The 19773-nt window shown below is 42.9% G+C and overlaps 1 protein-coding gene across 1 annotated transcript; it reads right to left on the bottom strand.

The window, feature by feature from the left end:
• Positions 1 to 1774: 1774 nt before the first annotated feature.
• On the bottom strand, positions 1775 to 17169 carry Cpox (coproporphyrinogen oxidase). The gene is made up of 7 exons (XM_041673383.1): positions 16479 to 17169; positions 14724 to 14867; positions 14384 to 14494; positions 13228 to 13369; positions 12359 to 12577; positions 3776 to 3880; positions 1775 to 3161 (listed from the first exon to the last, which is right to left on the bottom strand). Exons 1-7 carry the CDS (start codon positions 16999 to 17001, stop codon positions 3074 to 3076), a joined length of 1332 nt encoding a protein of 443 aa, XP_041529317.1. The 5' UTR covers positions 17002 to 17169; the 3' UTR covers positions 1775 to 3073.
• Positions 17170 to 19773: the final 2604 nt, after the last annotated feature.

Here is a 19773-nt window from a genome sequence, read left to right as displayed (position 1 = left end):
GTGGGAGGTACTAAGGAGTTAGGTCACTGGGCACGCTGCCCTGGGAAGGGATAAATGCTGATTCCTCAGAAGTTAGTTCTCATGAGAGTTCTTTATCATAAAGGATTTCCACTGCACATGCTTCACCTCTACTGTAGATGACCACTTCCCTTCCCTCTTCCCTGATATGTTGTGACCCTCATGAGAGGTCAAACTAATGAGGCTGCCTGATCCTCAATTTTTCAGTATCCAAAACAATAATCTAAAGCTTTCTTTATGAAATACCCAGCCTTTGGTATTTCAGCACAGTAACAGAAATCAGACTACTCTAAGCAAACACAGCACAGTGGTGGGAGGTAGTTAGACACTTGTCCCTGTGTATTTACATCTCTCCTGATACACCCTTATGATCAACAACATGCCTGTGTAAGACAACAGTAGCTAAGTGTTTATACCACATGGGTGTGTACCTTCATCTGGTAAGCAAAGAATAATATCAATATGATTTTGAAGGAGCAGTTCTCCTTCAAAATAGAATTATCTTCAAGTCTGCAATTGTTACTGGTCTTCCAGACGTGGCTCCACGATGGTTACTGAAGAATTCAAAACAGATGCACAGGATTTTAAAATTTCATCTTTGTCTTGTGTCTACCACCTGCAAGCCTTAAATACAACTACATTAGCCACAGATCTGTGTCCTTCTTCCCTCAGTTCTGGGAATAAAACCTAGGGCTTTATGATGCTATATATCATCTATATATCATCTATTTATGATCCTCTATAGCACTTTCTGATGGTGTGGTGCTGCTGACCCATCCTCTATAGCACTTTCTGATGGTGTGGTGCTGCTGACCCCATCCTCTGTTGCACTTTCTGATGGTGTGGTGCTCCTGACCCATCCTCTATAGCACTTTCTGATGGTGTGGTGCTCCTGACCCATCCTCTATAGCACTTTCTGATGGTGTGGTGCTCCTGACCCATCCTCTATAGCACTTTCTGATGGTGTGGTGCTCCTGACCCATCCTCTATAGCACTTTCTGATGGTGTGGTGCTGCTGACCCATCCTCTATAGCACTTTCTGATGGTGTGGTGCTCCTGACCCATCCTCTATAGCACTTTCTGATGGTGTGGTGCTCCTGACCCATCCTCTATAGCACTTTCTGATGGTGTGGTGCTGCTGACCCATCCTCTATAGCACTTTCTGATGGTGTGGTGCTCCTGACCCATCCTCTATAGCACTTTCTGATGGTGTGGTGCTCCTGACCCATCCTCTATAGCACTTTCTGATGGTGTGGTGCTCCTGACCCATCCTCTATAGCACTTTCTGATGGTGTGGTGCTCCTGACCCATCCTCTATAGCACTTTCTGATGGTGTGGTGCTGCTGACCCATCCTCTATAGCACTTTCTGATGGTGTGGTGCTCCTGACCCATCCTCTATAGCACTTTCTGATGGTGTGGTGCTGCTGACCCCATCCTCTGTTGCACTTTCTGATGGTGTGGTGCTCCTGACCGCCATCCTCTGTTGGCACTTTCAGATGGGATCCCTTTTCTGCTGCACAATGTATTTTAAGGTTTGCATAAGTCAGAAATTGTTTATTCATTTACCTGCCAATTTGCTATTTCAGTTGGTTTTAATTTTGTCTGTTCTTACCAAATTGCTTATAAAATGAAATACAAAACTTAAATTTCTCTTGCATAAAATACCTAGTAACAAGGAACCATAGTTTTAGCACTGAAAAATATTTGTATTCCTAAGTCATTCCAATGAAAGAAAAAAATATAAATCCTTACTTGTCTTATTTCAAAATAAAATTTATTATGTGAATCTCTTTAAGACATATGGAAGAATTTGTAGATTTTCTCACGGGAAAAGCATCAAGCACAATCACATACATCCAACAAATTCCTGGATAATACTTAAACATGTATGCAACATCGCACCTTACAACTTCAATACGTTACAAATCGAATGATTCAGTTATATTATTATTAGACAGATAAACCATGCACTAAGAAATCTGCTATGGCTTTTAAGAGAAAAGTTAAAAGTTGAGAAACCTCTCATTTGAAAAGTAGGACAACTTCAACTGGTTCGTTTTTAAGAAATATGAAATGCCCACATGTTAGACTAGCTCCACTCATTTTAATTAAAGAAGGAAAATGTTTCTCATTCATTCTTAGTCTAAACTCCTATATCTAAATGTCTGAAAAATAAAACTCTTAAGTATCAGAATCCAGGGATATAAGCTTTTGCCCAAAAATACATAGAATCCCAATGTCAACAAATTATGATCCCACAAAATAACCTCATCATTTAGATGTTCCTTATTTAATAACAATGCCATTTACAGTTGTAAACTATAGGTCATCATTATGCAGAAACTGGTTAAGAAAATTTCAAGTACTCCTAAATAACTATCTTTATAAAAAATGAGTATTCCTATAGTATTCTGGTCTATAGAGAAAGACACATGAAAATTACATCAAAGAAAACTCTAAAATGACAAAGGAAAACATGTCCCTTCAAGTTACTTTTTGGATTTTCAAGGAAGGGTTTATCTGTGTGTAGCCTTAGCTGTCCTGGAACTCACTCTGTAGACCATAGTGGCCTTGAACTCACAGAGATCTACCAGCCTTTGCTCCTGAGTACCAGGCTTCAAATTGCATTAAAAAATAACCAAGAAGGCCAATCTGACTGAACTAACAAAGATAAAATGTATCCCCTGACAAATTCCGGTGGCAAAAACTAAACTTTCGAGCAACAAACAAAACTAAGAGTTTCCTGGTCCATATTATAGTACTTACATTCCCTTATCTTAGGACCTGGAGACCCAGCATAAATTAACATGATTCTGAAAGTACAGTGGAGTTTTACATCCACTGAATCTGGCATTTTTACGTCACCATCCATCATTGCCACCTCACCCCACAGCCCTGGGAAAGATCCAAAACCGTGCCACAGAGGTAGTGCCCAGAGTGGAAAAGGCTGGAACATGGGACAGCAAGGCACAGAGGATTGCCTGCCACACAGTGGCAACAGTGCAAGAAGACCACACATGTGTCCACCAGGTTCCAGAACAACGTTCTGCTGCATCAATGTACCCAGTCCTTCGGATGGCGCAGTACTTCCAGAATTTCGGCTTCCTTGGAATTCTCTGGGGGCGAATGCATGTACTCCCACCTATACACATCCCAAACAAATCAACAAAATGTAATCAAAATAACAATAAATGACATACATAACTAATGAAGAATAAAATGCAAAGAGTAAAAAGAATGCATTGTACCTCTACTTCCCTCTTCCTACCCTGCCTTGAACCCACTTGTTAAAAAAATAGAGAGAAAAGGAAAAAAAAATTCTACTTAAGAAGCTAAATTCCTTAATAATTCTTAGGTATATCTGGGTTAATATTAAGATCCTAAAGTCAAAACACACTGTGATTATAAGCTAGAATTTCATAAAGTATAGATCCTTGGATAATACATCGTTAGATATTAGCTTAATGTTTACATGTGTATCTTTCTAGAAACAATACTGTGAGCAATGCCAACCCCAAACCCTCAAGCACCACTTCCCACTGCCTATGCTCTCTCCAGGTCCTCACACACAGTGCTGACATTTGTCCTGTCATTTCGCACAAAATCCAATATGACGTGCCTTATCCACCCGTAATCTCCTTATAACATCAGCAAAACAAGAACAAATGAAGCTGTAGGAAGACACTGTTGGGGTTAATGTGCAGATTCTATAGGATACAGGGAGGGGGTGATTACTATGATGAATTGTCTCCTTACCGGGCCGTTAGAGGTAAAGACATCAAGATGCTTTCGATCCTGGATCCTGGAGTAAAGAGGCCAAACTTGGTGCCCCGATCATACACCAGATTAAACTCCACGTACCTGTCATAAAAAACATCAAATAACAATAAGGGTGTTTTGTTTTTTTCATGTTCTGCAGCCGGCCCACAGGACTGTCCTTGCAGCCCGAGTGCAGGATTGGAGCTGCGGAAGCACAACTCATGACTGAAGAAGCTTTCACAAAGTTTCTTCCTCTCGTGGAAAGTACTGGTTGAAACGAGTACCACCCAAACTGTAAACTGCTCCCACAGAAGTCTCAAGGACAAGTACTGCAAGCAACAGTAGTGGCTGTGGGATCAGGCACAAAAGGAAAGGGTTGAGAGGCTCAACCAGTCAGTGTGAAAGTTGGAGACAAAGTCCTTCTCCCAGAATATGGAGGCACCACAGTGTGGGAGCCCACAGAAGTGGGTCCACCCCACCTTAACTAAAGGTCAGAGAGTTCAGGCCTAGTCTTGCTCCTTCAAGGTTACTGACAGGAGATTTAATTCAAGACAGGGCTACTAGCAGGATACCTTGACCTAGGGTGTGGTTACTTGGTGTTTTGGGTATTAAGGTGGTAATCATTTTGTTCCTTGTATCATGATAAAAAGGTCTTTTGCTTTCTTTGCCTTTTGTGGATTGGGGTATTAAAGATCATAAGAAATAAACATGGGTGCATTCAGTATTCTCCTAGTACTATCCTAGGTCTATTTCTTTTGTATTTCTGTTCCTCTTGTCTAATATTTCTATTCCACACACCCCAGCCTGGAACATCTAATCCAAGCACCCCTACCCTACCCAGACCGGACCCCGACAGATGTCGCCCCCGTGTGTGGCTATGACACTAAAGTAGTTCTAGGCAACAAGGATTACTTCTTACTTAGAGATGATGACATTCTTGGAAAGTATGCAGACTGAAATCACTATTGAAATGGTGTCACATGAACCTGCCCATTACACTGATGCTCTATTCATCATGGAAATAATTTCATGTCTCCCTTTTATAATAAACTTATGATGCCTAAGCCAATGACATCCATCGTCTCTGAAGTTCAGTTTCACTGTGCTATTACAAACATTTCCAAATAAAATAATGTAAATGAAAACAGAACAATAAGCCCTCCAGAAGTCCCCAGGGAACGCTGAGAGGGAGCTTTTCTTCTGGCCCCTATCAACTAGGAGTCAGCAGACAGAAGCAGCTCGCAGCCAAGAGGCGATCTCCCCTAGGAAGCACAAATAAAAGGGTATTCTACCCGCTGAACAATAGATACAGATTGTGCCCAACACAAAGCAATTACAAATCAAGAAGGATATGTTCTCCCCATGAATAAACAGTTCAAACACAATTGGGAAGAGGCATGCACAACAATTAAGAAAGAAACAGGGTCCTCACTGCAGCCCAAGGCATTTCAGAGAGGCAGTTTCACCTCACTGTGCCTCACAGCAGATGTTAGGAGTGCTGAACATCCACTGCTAAGGACCACAGACCACTGAGCAAGGAGCCATCTGTTAACAGCAACTACCAGCTCAGATCCTGCTCCATCTCAGCATCCCCAGAGATGGGACCACTCCTTCCTCCTCTGTTTTCAGCCATCACTATAAAAGCTACTGCTTTGTGATTCAGTGCTTAGTTTTACCCTCTTTTTTGTTTCTCTTTATGAAAATATTTTTGGTACCTACTAAAGTTAGGTTCAATATATTGTCCAAATTTTCTACCCACTGTTAGGAAAACAGATTAGAAATCCACCTAACCTAAACATCTGTTTCTGTCTTAAACATCACAGTATTCAAAAGCCTCGTCAAATTTAAAAATGTTATTTCTACTGTCCTAAAGAATTCAGAATGAGGGCTGGAGAGATATCTGGGTCAGTGGTTAAGAGGCCTGACTGCTTTCCAGTGAATTCAGGTTCAATTCCCAGCACCCACATGACAGCTAACAGCTGCATCTAACTCTAAGATCTGACACCCTCATGCAGACATACACGCAGGCAAAATACCAATGCAGATAAAATAAAAGTAGATAAGTTATTTTTTAAAAAAAGAATTCAGAATGACCCATAAGCATGAATTTCTCTATTTCCCTTCCAGTCACTTCCCGATTCACTAGGAACCACTCGCAATGGAAACTTCCCTCATTCTTATTTGGTGCACAGGCTGCTGTCTTTAAGTCCATCAACAGCAAAAACAAAGCAAGGCAACAATCACACAAAGAGCATCTCCAGGATCCTTTTGGAAAGACAGACAAGCTTGGTGTGGAAGTTTGTTAGAGGACCCGTAACAATGTAAACAACTGTGTCAATGGATTCCTTTCTGTCTCCGTCTTCCTTGTCACTGACTGGCTTTCATGCACGAAAGGCTATTTTTATTCATTCTCTGCCTGTCTCAAAAGATTAAGTGTTGAAATACGGAGCGGCGGGCTGTGTCCCGCCACCCGGCTAGCTTTACCCGAAATAATTACACGGAAACTGTATTCTTTTAAACACTGCCTGACCCATTAGTTTCAGTTTCTTATTGGCTAGCTTTTACATATTGATCTAACCCATTTCTATTAATCTGTGTAGCCCAAGAGCTGGCTTACCAGGAATGATCTTAACCTGCGTCTGTTTGGAGTGGGAGAACCATGGCGACTCCCTGACTCAGCTTCTTTCTCCCAGCATTCCGTTCTGTTTACTCCGCCTACCTAAGGGTTGGCCTATCAAATGGGTCTAGGCAGTTTCTTTATTAATAAGAAATCACTCCCACATCATTTCCCCTTTTTCTGTTTAGACAAAAAAGAAAGGCTTTAACTTTAACATAGTAAAATTACATATAGCAAAATAGTTATCAAGCAAGAATTACAGTTACAATATTTATATCTATTTTATCTTTTATCATAACTAAGGAAAACTATAACTATCTATTTATTCTTCAACTCCATCAAAGACTCCAGAAGGATATAATACTACCTAAGTAAACAAGAAATAAGAAAACTCTAGAAATGACAGAGACATCTTGCTGCCTGGATAGTCACCCAAAGTTCTTTTGTATGGTTGGGGCATCCATCTTCAGCCTTCAGGCCCATAGTATCCAGCAGACATTTCCATGAAGCAGGAAATTTCAAAGACAGTTCAGTCACTATCTGCTGTGTCCTGCAGAATGTCTCGCAGACTCTTTCATGAGTCAGGAACCCCGAAAGACCATCTCACCTTTAGGCAAGTTTAGCAGTCTTCTCTCTGCGGGTTCTCTGTGTCCATTTTATGCAACAGTCCAGGCAAGAGCAGTTTCTTGCCCAAATGGCTATCAAACTCCATAACGAGCCTCTTCGATGCCCATCTTCCTCTCGAAGTAGATTGGTGCTGCCAGGAGCAGATGTGTCTCATTGTCATGAAAAGTCCTAAGTTATTAAAATATTTTAAATGCCATATTCTGTAGCCTTTGAGAGATATGAAGAATGCCTATCTGAAATATATCTTTATATATCTAGAAAATCTAAGTAACATGACTACAAACTTGACTATTATGATTATCCATCAACAACCTATATTTCCTAATTATACATTACATTTTAAAAATGAACTACACAATCACACCTTATTCAAGATCAAAAATACATATACATATAACAAAATTGACCTTAAAATCCATACCAATGCAAATTATTCATACCTATATCATATCCCCCTTTAAATGTAAAAGAACATTTATAAACAATATTTTGGGAACATGGGCGCAGTTTTTTCTCTCCAAACTGCTTCCTGCTGAATGGGGGCGTCGTTAATTAGGTCTTTCATGGTATAACCTGTGTGCTAGTTTCATCTCAGTCTGCAGTTGAGCGAAGCAATTTTCTGAAGATGTTCACAACAACCTTTCAGGAGGGCGTGGTCTATCATACCAAATTGTAATAGAAGAAATCCACAGGGTCTGGTCCTCTGTGAAAACAAAAGAAGACCCTCTCCAAAGCATCATATTCTTAAACCCAAATTTTGAAATCGTAATACCTTTATATCCATTCTGGTTTAGCTTGGCAGCCCATGTAATGAAATGTCTGTCTGTACTTAGCTCCTTTACAGTCAAAAATTTTAAAGAAAACACAATGTACATAATCCAGACTCTCTGTGAATTTTCCATTTTTACGTGGCTTATTTTTCTTTATTTATTTTAATCTCTTAACTATCTGTACTCTGTCTCTTTAAAGACTTTACCCTTTTTTTAAGACATTTACTTTATTCTCTATATTCTTATTCTTCTCTCTCTGAAGCCTATGTACATTCATCCAACACTGTGATCCACTGAGGTCTGTTATGTCTGAATCTGTTTTATTGTGAATCTGTAATATTTTTACTATCCAGGAGCATTTCTTAAAATGTTAAGCACTTCTTAAAAACTTAAGTTGCACCATGTACAGGTAATACGGTACCACCTGTGTCCTGCCCAGTCTAAACCTTAACTGTGCTGTTATTATGGTAATTATGGTAGTTCCTGCCAACCAGCACAGTTCAGCAAGGAGCAGCTGCTCCTGCCTCAGATCCATTTGGTGCCCCTGAGCTGTGCACAGTTCCAGGCACACAGCAAGTCCTCATTGGAGCCGCACTCAGCAGTTTAATTTTGAGACTGAGCATGCAGCACAGAAACTCTTTTTATCCAAGTTACAACCAAATCTGACACGCAGAGCAGTGAGCAGTCTGAAAACACGTCTCTTCCACCATGCTCTTCCGCCTGCCTAAGCCTGATTCTGCCATCTGCCTAGGTGCAGGCGGGGAGCGCTGAGAGCACTCTCCTTCTGATCCCAAGCGGGAACACAAACATCCAGTCCCATAAAATCCATTGAAATGCTTTAAAGCCAGAGTTTGCAATGGCGGCACAGTCCCAAGAAGCCGCACTTTAAAATGACGCAGCTTTTTTTTCTGTTGCTGTTGCCGAATCAGGAAATCTCTCTACAGCATGCCACCAACAAACAGCAAAAATCTGTGTTAAAGTCTCTCTCCCTTATTTTTAAGCCTTCTCAGGTTTTTAAGTGGATTTAGTCCATCACGTCGGGCGCCACTCTGTTGTATTACGGAGCGGCGGGCTGTGTCCCGCCATCCGGCTAGCTTTACCCGAAATAATTACACGGAAACTGTATTCTTTTAAACACTGCCTGACCCATTAGTTTCAGTTTCTTATTGGCTAGCTTTTACATATTGATCTAACCCATTTCTATTAATCTGTGTAGCCCAAAAGCTGGCTTACCAGGAATGATCTTAACCTGCTTCTGTCTGGAGTGGGAGAATCATGGCGACTCCCTGACTCAGCTTCTTTCTCCCAGCATTCCGTTCTGTTTACTCCGCCTACCTAAGGGTTGGCCTATCAAATGGGTCTAGGCAGTTTCTTTATTAATAAGAAATTACTCCCACATCAATTAAGCAATTAAAATAAACTCATTCCTGAATCTGTAGGAAAGGATTTCCCCTCTCACCAACCTTCTTCCCTTGACATCACCTTTCTACAACATGTTTCACATAAAACACGTTTGAAGACCTATCTCAAGGGCTGTTATACAGAAATACTCAACATACATGGTTTAACACTGAAGACGTATCTCCTGTCCCAAGGACTGTTATACAGGAATTCTCAAGGTGCACAGTGTAGCACTGAAGACGTATCTCCTATCTAAAGGACTGTTACACAGGAATTCTCGGTACACAGTGTAGCACTGAAGATGTATCTCCTGTCCCAAGGACTGTTATACAGGAATTCTCAAGGTGCACGGTGTAGCACTGAAGACGCATCTCCTATCTCAAGGACTATTACACAGGAATTCTCAAGGTGCATGGTGTAGCACAGAAGACATATCCTATCTCAAGGACTGTTACACAGGAATTCTCAAGGTACACAATGTAGCACTGAAGACATATCTCCTATTTCAAGGACTGTTACACAGGAATTCTCAAGGTGTACAGGGAAGCACTGAAGACATATCCTATCTCAAGGACTCTTATACAGCAATTCTCAAGGTGTACAGGGTAGCACTGAAGATATATCTCCTATCTCAAGGACTCTTACACAGGAATTCTCAAGGTACACAATGTAGCACTGAAGACATATCTCCTATCTCAAGGACTCTTATACAGGAATTCTCAAGGTACACAATGTAGCACTGAAGACAAATCTCCTATCTCAAGGACACTTATACAGCAATTCTCAAGGTGCATGGTGTAGCAGGCCTCTGTTCCTTCTTTGAGTCAATGCCTCCTTGCTCAACCTCTGCCTTGACTCTCACAGCTTTCACTTGAACCTGACCATTCCAGTGCTTTCTGTGCATCTAATTGCTGCCATTCTGATAACTCGCAGACTGTAGAGAAATGCCGCAATTCTATCCTGATGCCTCCCTTTCCCAAAAATTAGAAAGGAAAAAGTTAGTTCAGATTTTAGTTCCTATTTTCTTATGGGAAAAGATGACTAAGAGACTAACATTCACGGTCTAAGAAGAGAACAGTAGTAACCGAGATAACCAACTAGATGAGATACACAGTAAGAGTGTAAATAAAGTCAAAAGGGAATCTGAATGGCCCCTGAAAGGGACAGCCTTTTTAGGGGTTGTAGGGGAAAGAGCTGTAAAGGATACAGGGTAAGAACTGAAGCCTGTGCTTACCACTAGGTGTCGCTGACCTAGGGGCGTCCTTACAATGATGCTGGGGTTATCTTAAACTCCAGAGTCCACGTGTATCTCCCAACCCAGAGATAAGAGTGACAGAGAGCTTTTATTTGACAATTAGTGACTTACTGAGCCATGAGGAATTATTCTAGTACTTCATGCATTTGTTAACTCAAAAGACAGCGGATGGACAATGATACACATAGCAGAATGCACAGAGTAACCTGCCATCAGAGGATGGAGAAAAATAATGGTCATTTGATCTAAGAAGTGGTAAAAACTTCACCTAAGGAAGATTCATAAAACTTTCATACTTTGCATACTGACTATGCTCAATCCTGAAGCAGAGTTTTAATTGGCAACTCTTTCCCTACTGAACTAAGAGCCACTTGTCAGTATGTCTATGCTATGCCTGCCTACTCTGTAGTCAGGCCCATGCCTACCCAGGGGAGAGGGGGGCAAGACAGACAGAATGGGAAGGGGATGGTCGATAAATTGTGTATGTGTGTGGGGGGGTGTCAAACACGCATTGCTCAAACATTTCTAAAAGAAAACTGAATTCTCACTGCAAGTTGTTACATGGGGACCAAACAGGGCACACAACTATTTAAGTAAAACAAACTCAGAAAGCAAAATACAAACATGTATCGTTAAACTTGGGATATTTAAGTTGACTTCTTCAAGGTACAGCTTTACCTCCTTAGGGCTCAAAGTTTCAAGTGCCTGAGAGAATTAATATGAATTAAAAGATTTCATCCTACGACTGTGACTCGTGGTACATGCACGATTAAGACGGTCAAAAGAAACAGGGAGCCGCAGAGCAGAGATATGGGCTGGTTCGCGAGAATGCTGTCACTGAAGAGTCTATCTCACTAGCTATGAGCTCACCATGTTCAACCCAGAGTCAGAGGCTGGGGATAAGCATGGGTGAAAAGCACATCCAGGACAATCCAGTTTCACATCTGGGATGTTATCAGACCTGCTGTATAATCTTGGGCAAAGGAATTAACATGGTAAGGGCGCCTTATAATCAGTAAAACGATGGTGCCATGTATACCACAGGTTTCCTGGAAAACCAGACACAAAGTACCTCACACAGGGGCTATGCATAGTAAGAGAGGGCCAAAATAAGTAAAGGTTATCTTTGTTTGTTTGTTTGTTTTCAAAGCAAGGTTTCTCTGTGTAACAGTCCTAGCTGTCCTGGAACTAGCTCTTGTAGACCAGGCTAGCTGCGAACTCACAGAGATCCACCTGCCTCTGTCCCCCAAGTGCTGGAATTAAAGGCATGCGCCACCACCTCCTGGCTAAGGTTATCATTAAATATAAATTATTTGTACTAAAATCACTTTCATAAATATTTAAGATGAATTTTTAATGAATTTATTAATTTATTTTTTTTTCATACCAACCCCAGTTATGCCTCCCCTCTCCTCCTGTCCCCCCCTTCACCCTACTCCACCTCCCATCAACTGCTCAGGGAGGTTAAGGCCTCCCCTAGGAAGTCAACTAGGGCTGCCCTGTCCCCTCACTGAGGCAGGACTAAGGACCTCCTCCCACTTAAGATGACTACAAATTTGTAAGCAGAAAAAACCTTAAATGATGTCCTCATCTTAGCGAAGGAACAGAAACTGCCATTAGGAAACTAAGAGAATTAAATGTCACAAGTACTTACCTCATGGAATATGTGCCTACCACAAACATATATGTATATATATGAATTAAGTAAGCTTTGTGATGTAGATCATTTATACAATGCTATTAAATTCATTTTTAATATTCATCTACTTAATAACAATTAACAGTGCAGATTAATATGGCTAATTAGAAAGTATTTGACCAAAGCAATACAATAGCCACTATTATTAGAGCCGCCCCTACTTCTGTAAGTTGCACAAAGAGATGTTCATGTTCATTCTTCGGTCACTCACCGTCCTCTCCTCAGCTGCTGCCACAGCTTATCCTGGGGGGTGAATGAGTCGTCACAGTGCTTTTTCACAATGGGGACATAGGAAGGAACCACAGCTTCAGCACACGACTTAACTAGGCGGAATGCTTCCTCCTTGGATGGAACGTTGAGATCATCGAAAAAGATGCCTCCGATGCCCCTCCGCTCTCCACGATGCACTATATAGAAGTAGTCATCACACCTGGACCGTGGCAGAGTTAAATCACGGACCAAGAGGAAAGATGAGAGATACACGGAAACAGATGTGAGCCTTCAGGTTCAACGCACTCTCCTCGACTCACACCAGCAATGTCTTTACTTTCTACACAACTATGAAACTAGAACTCTGGCCAGATTTTCCGCAGCTACTACCCATGTAGAACATGCACATACTCTTAACTGTGAAGCAACCAGGCAATTCAAAATAAGTCCATCTAAAGGATAAGGAGCACTAACAACTGCAGCGAGTAAAACAAGAGTACCTCCTGAAACAAGTGATACCAAGCAGGGGATGGGGGTCTCCTAACACTGACAGCAGTTGGGGCGCAAGCCTGAGCTCTTATGATCGACTCTGCATTCACCAAAAGCACAGTGCCATCAACAACTTGAGGTCTCTTTCAGTGTTTAAAGGGGTGACTCTAAGGCCTGCGCCGCAGAGCGACTTCATGCATGTTAAAGCTTACCCTTCTGAGCCAACACAAGCCAGCAGCCTACTCTCCATGTCCAGAGACAGCACTTACTAACACTGAACATGAAGAATATTCCTTCACCTGGAAAGAGTTCTTTGGAAGATCTTTATATAAATAAGGCCCCACAGGCACATCTATTCAAACAAAGGTCTCAACAGCTTACCATTTTTTAAATTTGGGGTAGATATCTGGCCCGTGCTTATCACAAGCTTCCTTCAGAGTGCGGTGAAAATGGACAGCATCCTCTTGGTTCAAGTATGTTGGCGTAAGGTCACATCCACCCCCAAACCACCAGTGAGTATCACCTACCAAAGCAAGGGAGCTGAGTCAGTGTTGCCCAGAGACTCAAGCACACCAGGGGTTGTACTAGCAGGCTTAATTTAGAAACTTAATTCCTTAATATGAAATAGGTCACAGCCAAGGAACATTTAACTGAATTTGGTTCTGACAGCGGTAAAGCTGAGGCTGGCAAGATGTAAAAACAGAAAGAAAAGGAAACAGGAGATAAGGGAGGAAGAAGAAGCTGGCAGGGAAATGGAGGGAACAGTGAGTGATAACAGCCCGTACAGCTGGTCTGGGCTGTGCATCTCGATGTTGTCTTAACATTAGGATCACACAACTCAAATAGCTCAGATCACTATAAGGAAAAGCAGTTTCTACCTAAGACATGAAAGGTTAATACAAACAATGCAGGAGATTCTGATGATCCCACTATTAGGAGTCACCCCAAAGCCAAGGACACGTTCCACTTACCCGAAAAAGGGAGAAAGCACACACTAAGGGAGCAGTCTGCCATGTAAGCACAACTGTTACACATACTCACTCGGTAAGCTGTCAACACCAGCTACCAACTTTTTGTGTGTGTGCACGTCAGTGGATAATGTTTGCGTGTGTGCATGTGAGTGTATACTGTTTGCATGTGTGCAGGTGCACATGGGTGTACATGCAGGCATGTGCATTTGTATAGAAGCCAGAAGTTGACAACAGATGGCTCTCTTAATCACTTCACCATCCTATTTGTTTTGAGGCGTGGTCTCACACTGAACCTGGAACTTACTAATTAGCTACAGTGACTGGCTCCAAATACCCTCCTGTCTATACTCCCCAGCTCCTGGCTTTTTACATGAGTGGCGGGGGGAGGGAGATCCCAACGTAGGTCTTCATGCACTGTATATAGTACACATATACTTGTGTGTGCGCCCCAGTGGCAAGTTGTCAAGTAATTTTGTCCTTTCTCCCTCTTTGATAGGGTACCTTTTGCTTTCCTTAAAATACAGACTTTGCCCAATGATATTCTGCACAACCCTTGAGAGGCTTACCATCAGATTCTTCTACTTCAAAGTATCTGTAGTTGAAATGCATAGTGGGTGCATAGGGATTCTTGGGGTGAATCACAGAGCTTACACCCATAGCAGTAAATGGCAGTTTACCTAGAGAGTAAAATAACATTAAATGGAGAGGTTTGACACATATTATCCCCTGTGATCTCTGAATGCATTCTCATAAGTTGCTTTGAACTGTGTTCCTTAAGATAAGATTTTCACAGTTAAAGCCTGTGAACATCCCGGGCATATGCATCTAACGGCTGTTCCAGAAAAAGTGCTACTTTTAGGTAAACCTGCTGGGAAAAGCGCTGGCAGGAAGAGTTACCCAACTTACCATCCTTCCTCGTCAGGGACATTCCTCTGCTTCGCATCTGGTTTGCTGCTTCCTCCGAGAGATTCCCATGAACAACAGAAATGCTGACCCCAGCCTTTTCAAACACACGGCCATCCTGAAGCACACAGGTGATGCCACCACCCCCTGTCCACAGAAACAGAAAACCAGAGAACAGGGGACCATCAGATGGGATCCAAGTCTCCCAAGAATGTGGCAGCATGAGGGTTGATTCCCCTGTAGCTCCAGAGCCATCGATAGCATATATTTTAATGCACAGGACATTAGATGATTAGCTTAACTTCCTGTCATAAGCCGTACATACAGGGCAAACATTGGACCCAGACACAAACCATCAAAATGTTTCCTCCGTGCTTTCACCAAAGTACTCTCTCTCTTCAAACATCACTAAAAGGAATCCATTTGCTATTCCCAAAATTGAACACCAATGTGACAAGCAAGGGTGCTACACTTGAACAGTATTCTACTTTCACTGAACACAAGAACTCCATATTGCTTTGTGGTTGTTTTTCCTCAACCTACTATTACCTTTAATTTTTAAATATAATTTTAAAATGTAGCTATTCAAACTCTTAAGGAATTTGGAATCTTAGATTGAGTAAAACATATATTACTATTTAGGTATATCTGTTTAATAGGATTTTTTTTTTCTTTAAGACAATAGGGTCACCAAAAAGCCATTGCTTCTCAAGAGTTAATGTTTGGGCTGCTTTATTTCTAAGAGCCGGCAAGAGTGTGCATTTGTCAAAGGATGATCCAGAACAACCCTTCAGTGTTCCAGATGAGGAAAAACTCAAGAGAAGCAGGACAACATATCCGAGATCTCACTGTTGGGAGATGTGGGTGATATTTTTTTTCAAGTGTTGACCATGTTTCTAAAATTCTAAGGACTCTACAAATATTCATAAATTATGAAAAATGGTAAGAAAACAGTAACATCCAAAACTAGCTATATAGTATATGAGATTGAGTCGTGGCCTTTACTTGAAAACATAACAAGATGGAAAACTATGAAAATGAGATGGAATTTCATTTAACATCGATGTGACAATATCACAGGTCAAAATGCATTGAAGATATGCTGTTATATTTCCAGCTGGGAAAAGGTCAGCAATCCTCAAGTTTAAATTCAGGATAGGAGGGGAACAACATGGTCACCAATACATGACTCGACAGGACTGGGTCGTTTCTGGGGATTCTAAGGACATGGTTTCCTTCAAGAAATCTGACATGCAATTCAGTAAGAGCTTCTGAAACATTAATCGAATATTTCTTCTGCAACTCCCAAAAAGAGGTAGGGAGATTCTTGACACAGGGTGTCCAGTAGACACTCGGGATGAAGGATGAGTGTTCCTTCTGCCTCTAGAGGACAAGGGACAAATGCACCCTAACCAGCAGATGAAATGTGGGAGGGAAAAAAACCTATCTGTCCAGTAACAAACTTTGAAGTTTGGACGAGCAAGCTCAAGTGTGATGCCGGAAAATGTTCTTTAATAAACCTATAGAAAATGTAATTATGAATTGGCAGTATTTTGAAACGGCCTGTTCTAAATTGTTGGCACTTCTGGGTCCACATCTGCAATCATAGAGCAGCTCTCTCAATGTCTGTCTTTTTGAGGGTATCCCTTCTAATAGGTCAATCTTCTGTGGGTATTGCCTATTTTAACCTATTCCAATTCTAAGCTGCAACTAGCGCCCACTCCATCCCACAGCAGGTGACAGGAGGGCCCTGCTCACCTTCCTTCCTCTCCCATCGGTCCACAGAGAAGTCAGCGACTCCGTCTACTTGGGCCAAAGCCCGACACACCTGGGCCTGGATATCCATAATCATCAGCTCCATCTTGGTCTTCATGTCCTCGGGTCTCTTCCGCAGCTCACGCACATCGGTCACCGGCGAGCTCATGAAAGCGCTGCAGCGGCGGGCCAGTTCGTCACCGTCCTCCTCCCGCCGTCCAGGCGAGGGGCTTCGCGCCCCCGAGCTCTTGGGCACCATCTCCGCCCGCTGCACGTGCCCGAAGGCGGCGGCTGCCAGTCCTGCCAACCCCGCCAGCGCCGCGGCCAGCCCGGTCCCCAACCAGGACCCGCCTCCAGCCGAGGGGCTGTGGCCCAGCCCGCGGCGGGACTGGGTACCGGCGGTGCCAGGCAGCTGGCGGACGCGGGCGGACGCGCCGCGCGGGGACCAAGCGCGCAGCTGGCCATAGTCGCTCCGCAGCGCGTGCCAGCCGGAGCCCGAGCCCAGCCGGGCCAGTCGCAAGGCCATGTCCCTCCGGGACTGGACAGCGCCGGTCCTGCAGACCCGCCGGAGTGCCCGGGGTCCTGAGGCCGACCGAGACTCGCCGGAATTGGAACCGGGACCAGGGAAGAGACACAACGGGTGTGGGCCGCTGCTGCGGGAGACTGGAGGCAGGCGGGAGTGGAGAATGCTGGGAAGTGTAGTCCGGTCCTATCGCCACCTGCACCCGCCTGAACGCTCCCAGAGTGGAAGATAAGACTCCACCCCTCCCCCCGAGGTGGGTCCCACTCCAAGTCTACCGAGGTCTGTGGGGGTGCGAGCACTGATAAGAGAGGCCGTGTAGCCACGTCCACCTTCGATTACCCTGCTAGCTCACCCAGAAGTAGGGCCGGAAGACTGAGGACAAACGAGCAGAAAGACGACACAGAGACATCCCAGTCTGAAAATGTCAAACAGGGATTGCAGGCTAGTCTTGGCTACGGGTCTGGGATATGCCCCTTCACCCCAGTGCTAGGCTTACCCCCAAGCTCTCTGGAAAGACTATAAGTAAATGGTGGGCTCCTGAGTAAATCCTAGGAGAAACATTCACACTCCAAGTTCACTCTTCCAAATCTCTGTTCTCCCCACAGCCCTAAGCTTTGAAAATATAAGGGCAGAAGCTCGCAGATGGAATAGGCAGCAGCTCGTTCAAAGCCATATGGTGCCTAGACATAAATGTCAACGTCAACATATTTAATCATATCAGAAGGGCTCATTTGCCCTTTTGTTATCCGACATGCTTTTAATTTCTACTAGTAAATTATATTCTAGACCACTGGTTGTTTTCCCACAAGCTTTCTGGCCAGAGCAGTGACAGAAACTCAATAGGTGTGGTTCAAACTAGTCTGTTCACCCCAGGGCTTCCCATGCAAACTGCCTGGGACTGCAGGCTTCCTCAGGCCTGGCAGTAAAAGGGTGGCAGGCAAATGACATCAGAGAGAAGTGATGAAACTTTCAGAGAAGACAAACCCTTAACTTTTAGCTGTAGGGTGCCCTGCCTGGAGACCAACTTGGAAGAGAAACAAAGATAAGAATTATCTCTTGTTTGCCTGTGAAGGCCTGTGGTGTCTAGCTGGGCCTGCTGATGATAAATGAACCCCATTAATGAAAAGGAATCTCTCTAAATATTTTCTCTGTAAGAGACCCCTCCCCCATTTATGCTCCCACTCTGCTAATGCTAAGCTAATGTAAAAATAAACCAAAATGAGGAAAATAAGTGGTCCTGAACAAATTGTGCACTGGTTTCCAGCCTTCCTCATCTTTAGTCTTTCTGTCTCTTTCCTCCCCTCCTAAGGCTTCCATCAAAGTCCTCACATTCAATTTCAATGTGCAGTGCTTAATGGAATTCTTAAATAACCTGATTGGTCTGAGAAAAAAAAATCATCTTCCTAGCCGAGCATAGTGGCTCTCACCTGTCATTCCAGCATTCGGGATATAGAGGCAAATGGATCTCTGAATTTGAAGCCAGCCTGGTGTACATAGTGAGACCCTAACTTAAAGGAAAAAAAAAAAAAACTACCAACAAAAAAAAAATTCATCTTCCTGGAGCTCCAATTACCCCCAAGTCCTACTGGTTGGTGCATGGTATAGAAATAAATATCCCTTCTATAAACAAGTTCATGCATCAGAAAGCTGGTGGGGACGAACTCCGTTGTAAACAAAAGCTATGCAGCAGGGGTATTCACCTGGATCTGAACTGGGTGCTCTGCAGTACTGTGTGTTTATTTTCTAGGTGACCCCAAGAGCCAGGAAATTCTGATTAGCCTCATGCGAACACTAGATTCAGACATTCAGTTGTTAGTCTTCAAACTCCACATGCTTCTCAGAATCCTGATGAGTTTGAGCTTTCCTCAGTCAAAAATCACTAATTTTATTAGTATATTAGCTTACCCTGTTTAGAGAGAGTTTGAGGGAAAACCCCTCATTCCTCTGGTAGCTCACTTGTCTTCTAGAAACACACACACAAGAACATACACACATATACACATGCACACACATATGCATACATACACGTACCACACACACGCACATATACAATCCCCAAGTACCATCCCTAAATTATATCATGTTTACCAATTTTCTGTGATAAGCAACCATGAGGTGAGTCTTATCAAAGTTCCATTGCTTTCAGACAGATACAGAAACACAAGCTAATTAGTAACAAGGTATTGCTAAACATGGCCTTGGCATGCTTTCAAACAACTTAGGAATTCTAGTGGGGTTGTGAGGGGAGTGAAATTAACAAGGAAGGAAAGCTTTTGACATTTTAGTATTCTGTCCTAGGATTTACATTTTGAATTTTTCGTCTTAAGAGAACAGTGAAGAGCTGCCTTAAATCAGTATCTAGATCAGGCACGTTCATGTCTGCCGTTTCAACACAAGTGAGGCTGAAGCAGGGTTACTGTAAATTGAGCCCAGCCTGGGCTACAACAACCCTATATATTAAGTATACAGTGCAACTTAGTGTGGTTGACTTGCTCTTATTTTAGTTAAAGTAATTTTAATGAGATGTCCACAGAGAGAGGTAGAAAAAGCACTCAGATAGTTCACATAAGAGACAGACTCACAGTGCCTGCCCCCTCTCCTCTATCTTTTGTTTTCAGCTTCTCTCTAAGTTTTTTTTTCCTACAGTAATCTTGTCACAATGTAATCACAATGATCCTGTGGCTGAGACTGTCCCAACACCTTGGAGAGCAGGTTGCTCAACAGAGCCTGCACTCTGAGGGTGTCTTTCAGCACACTCTCTAGGTCATTGTGCCT

The sequence above is a fragment of the Microtus oregoni genome, unplaced genomic scaffold (assembly GCF_018167655.1).
Source record: "Microtus oregoni isolate MIOR12 unplaced genomic scaffold, Mior012 000023F_ref0000262, whole genome shotgun sequence".
Taxonomy (NCBI): Eukaryota; Metazoa; Chordata; class Mammalia; order Rodentia; family Cricetidae; genus Microtus; species Microtus oregoni.
Note: the sequence above shows the minus strand (reverse complement) of the source record. Positions and strands in the feature narration are given on the sequence as shown.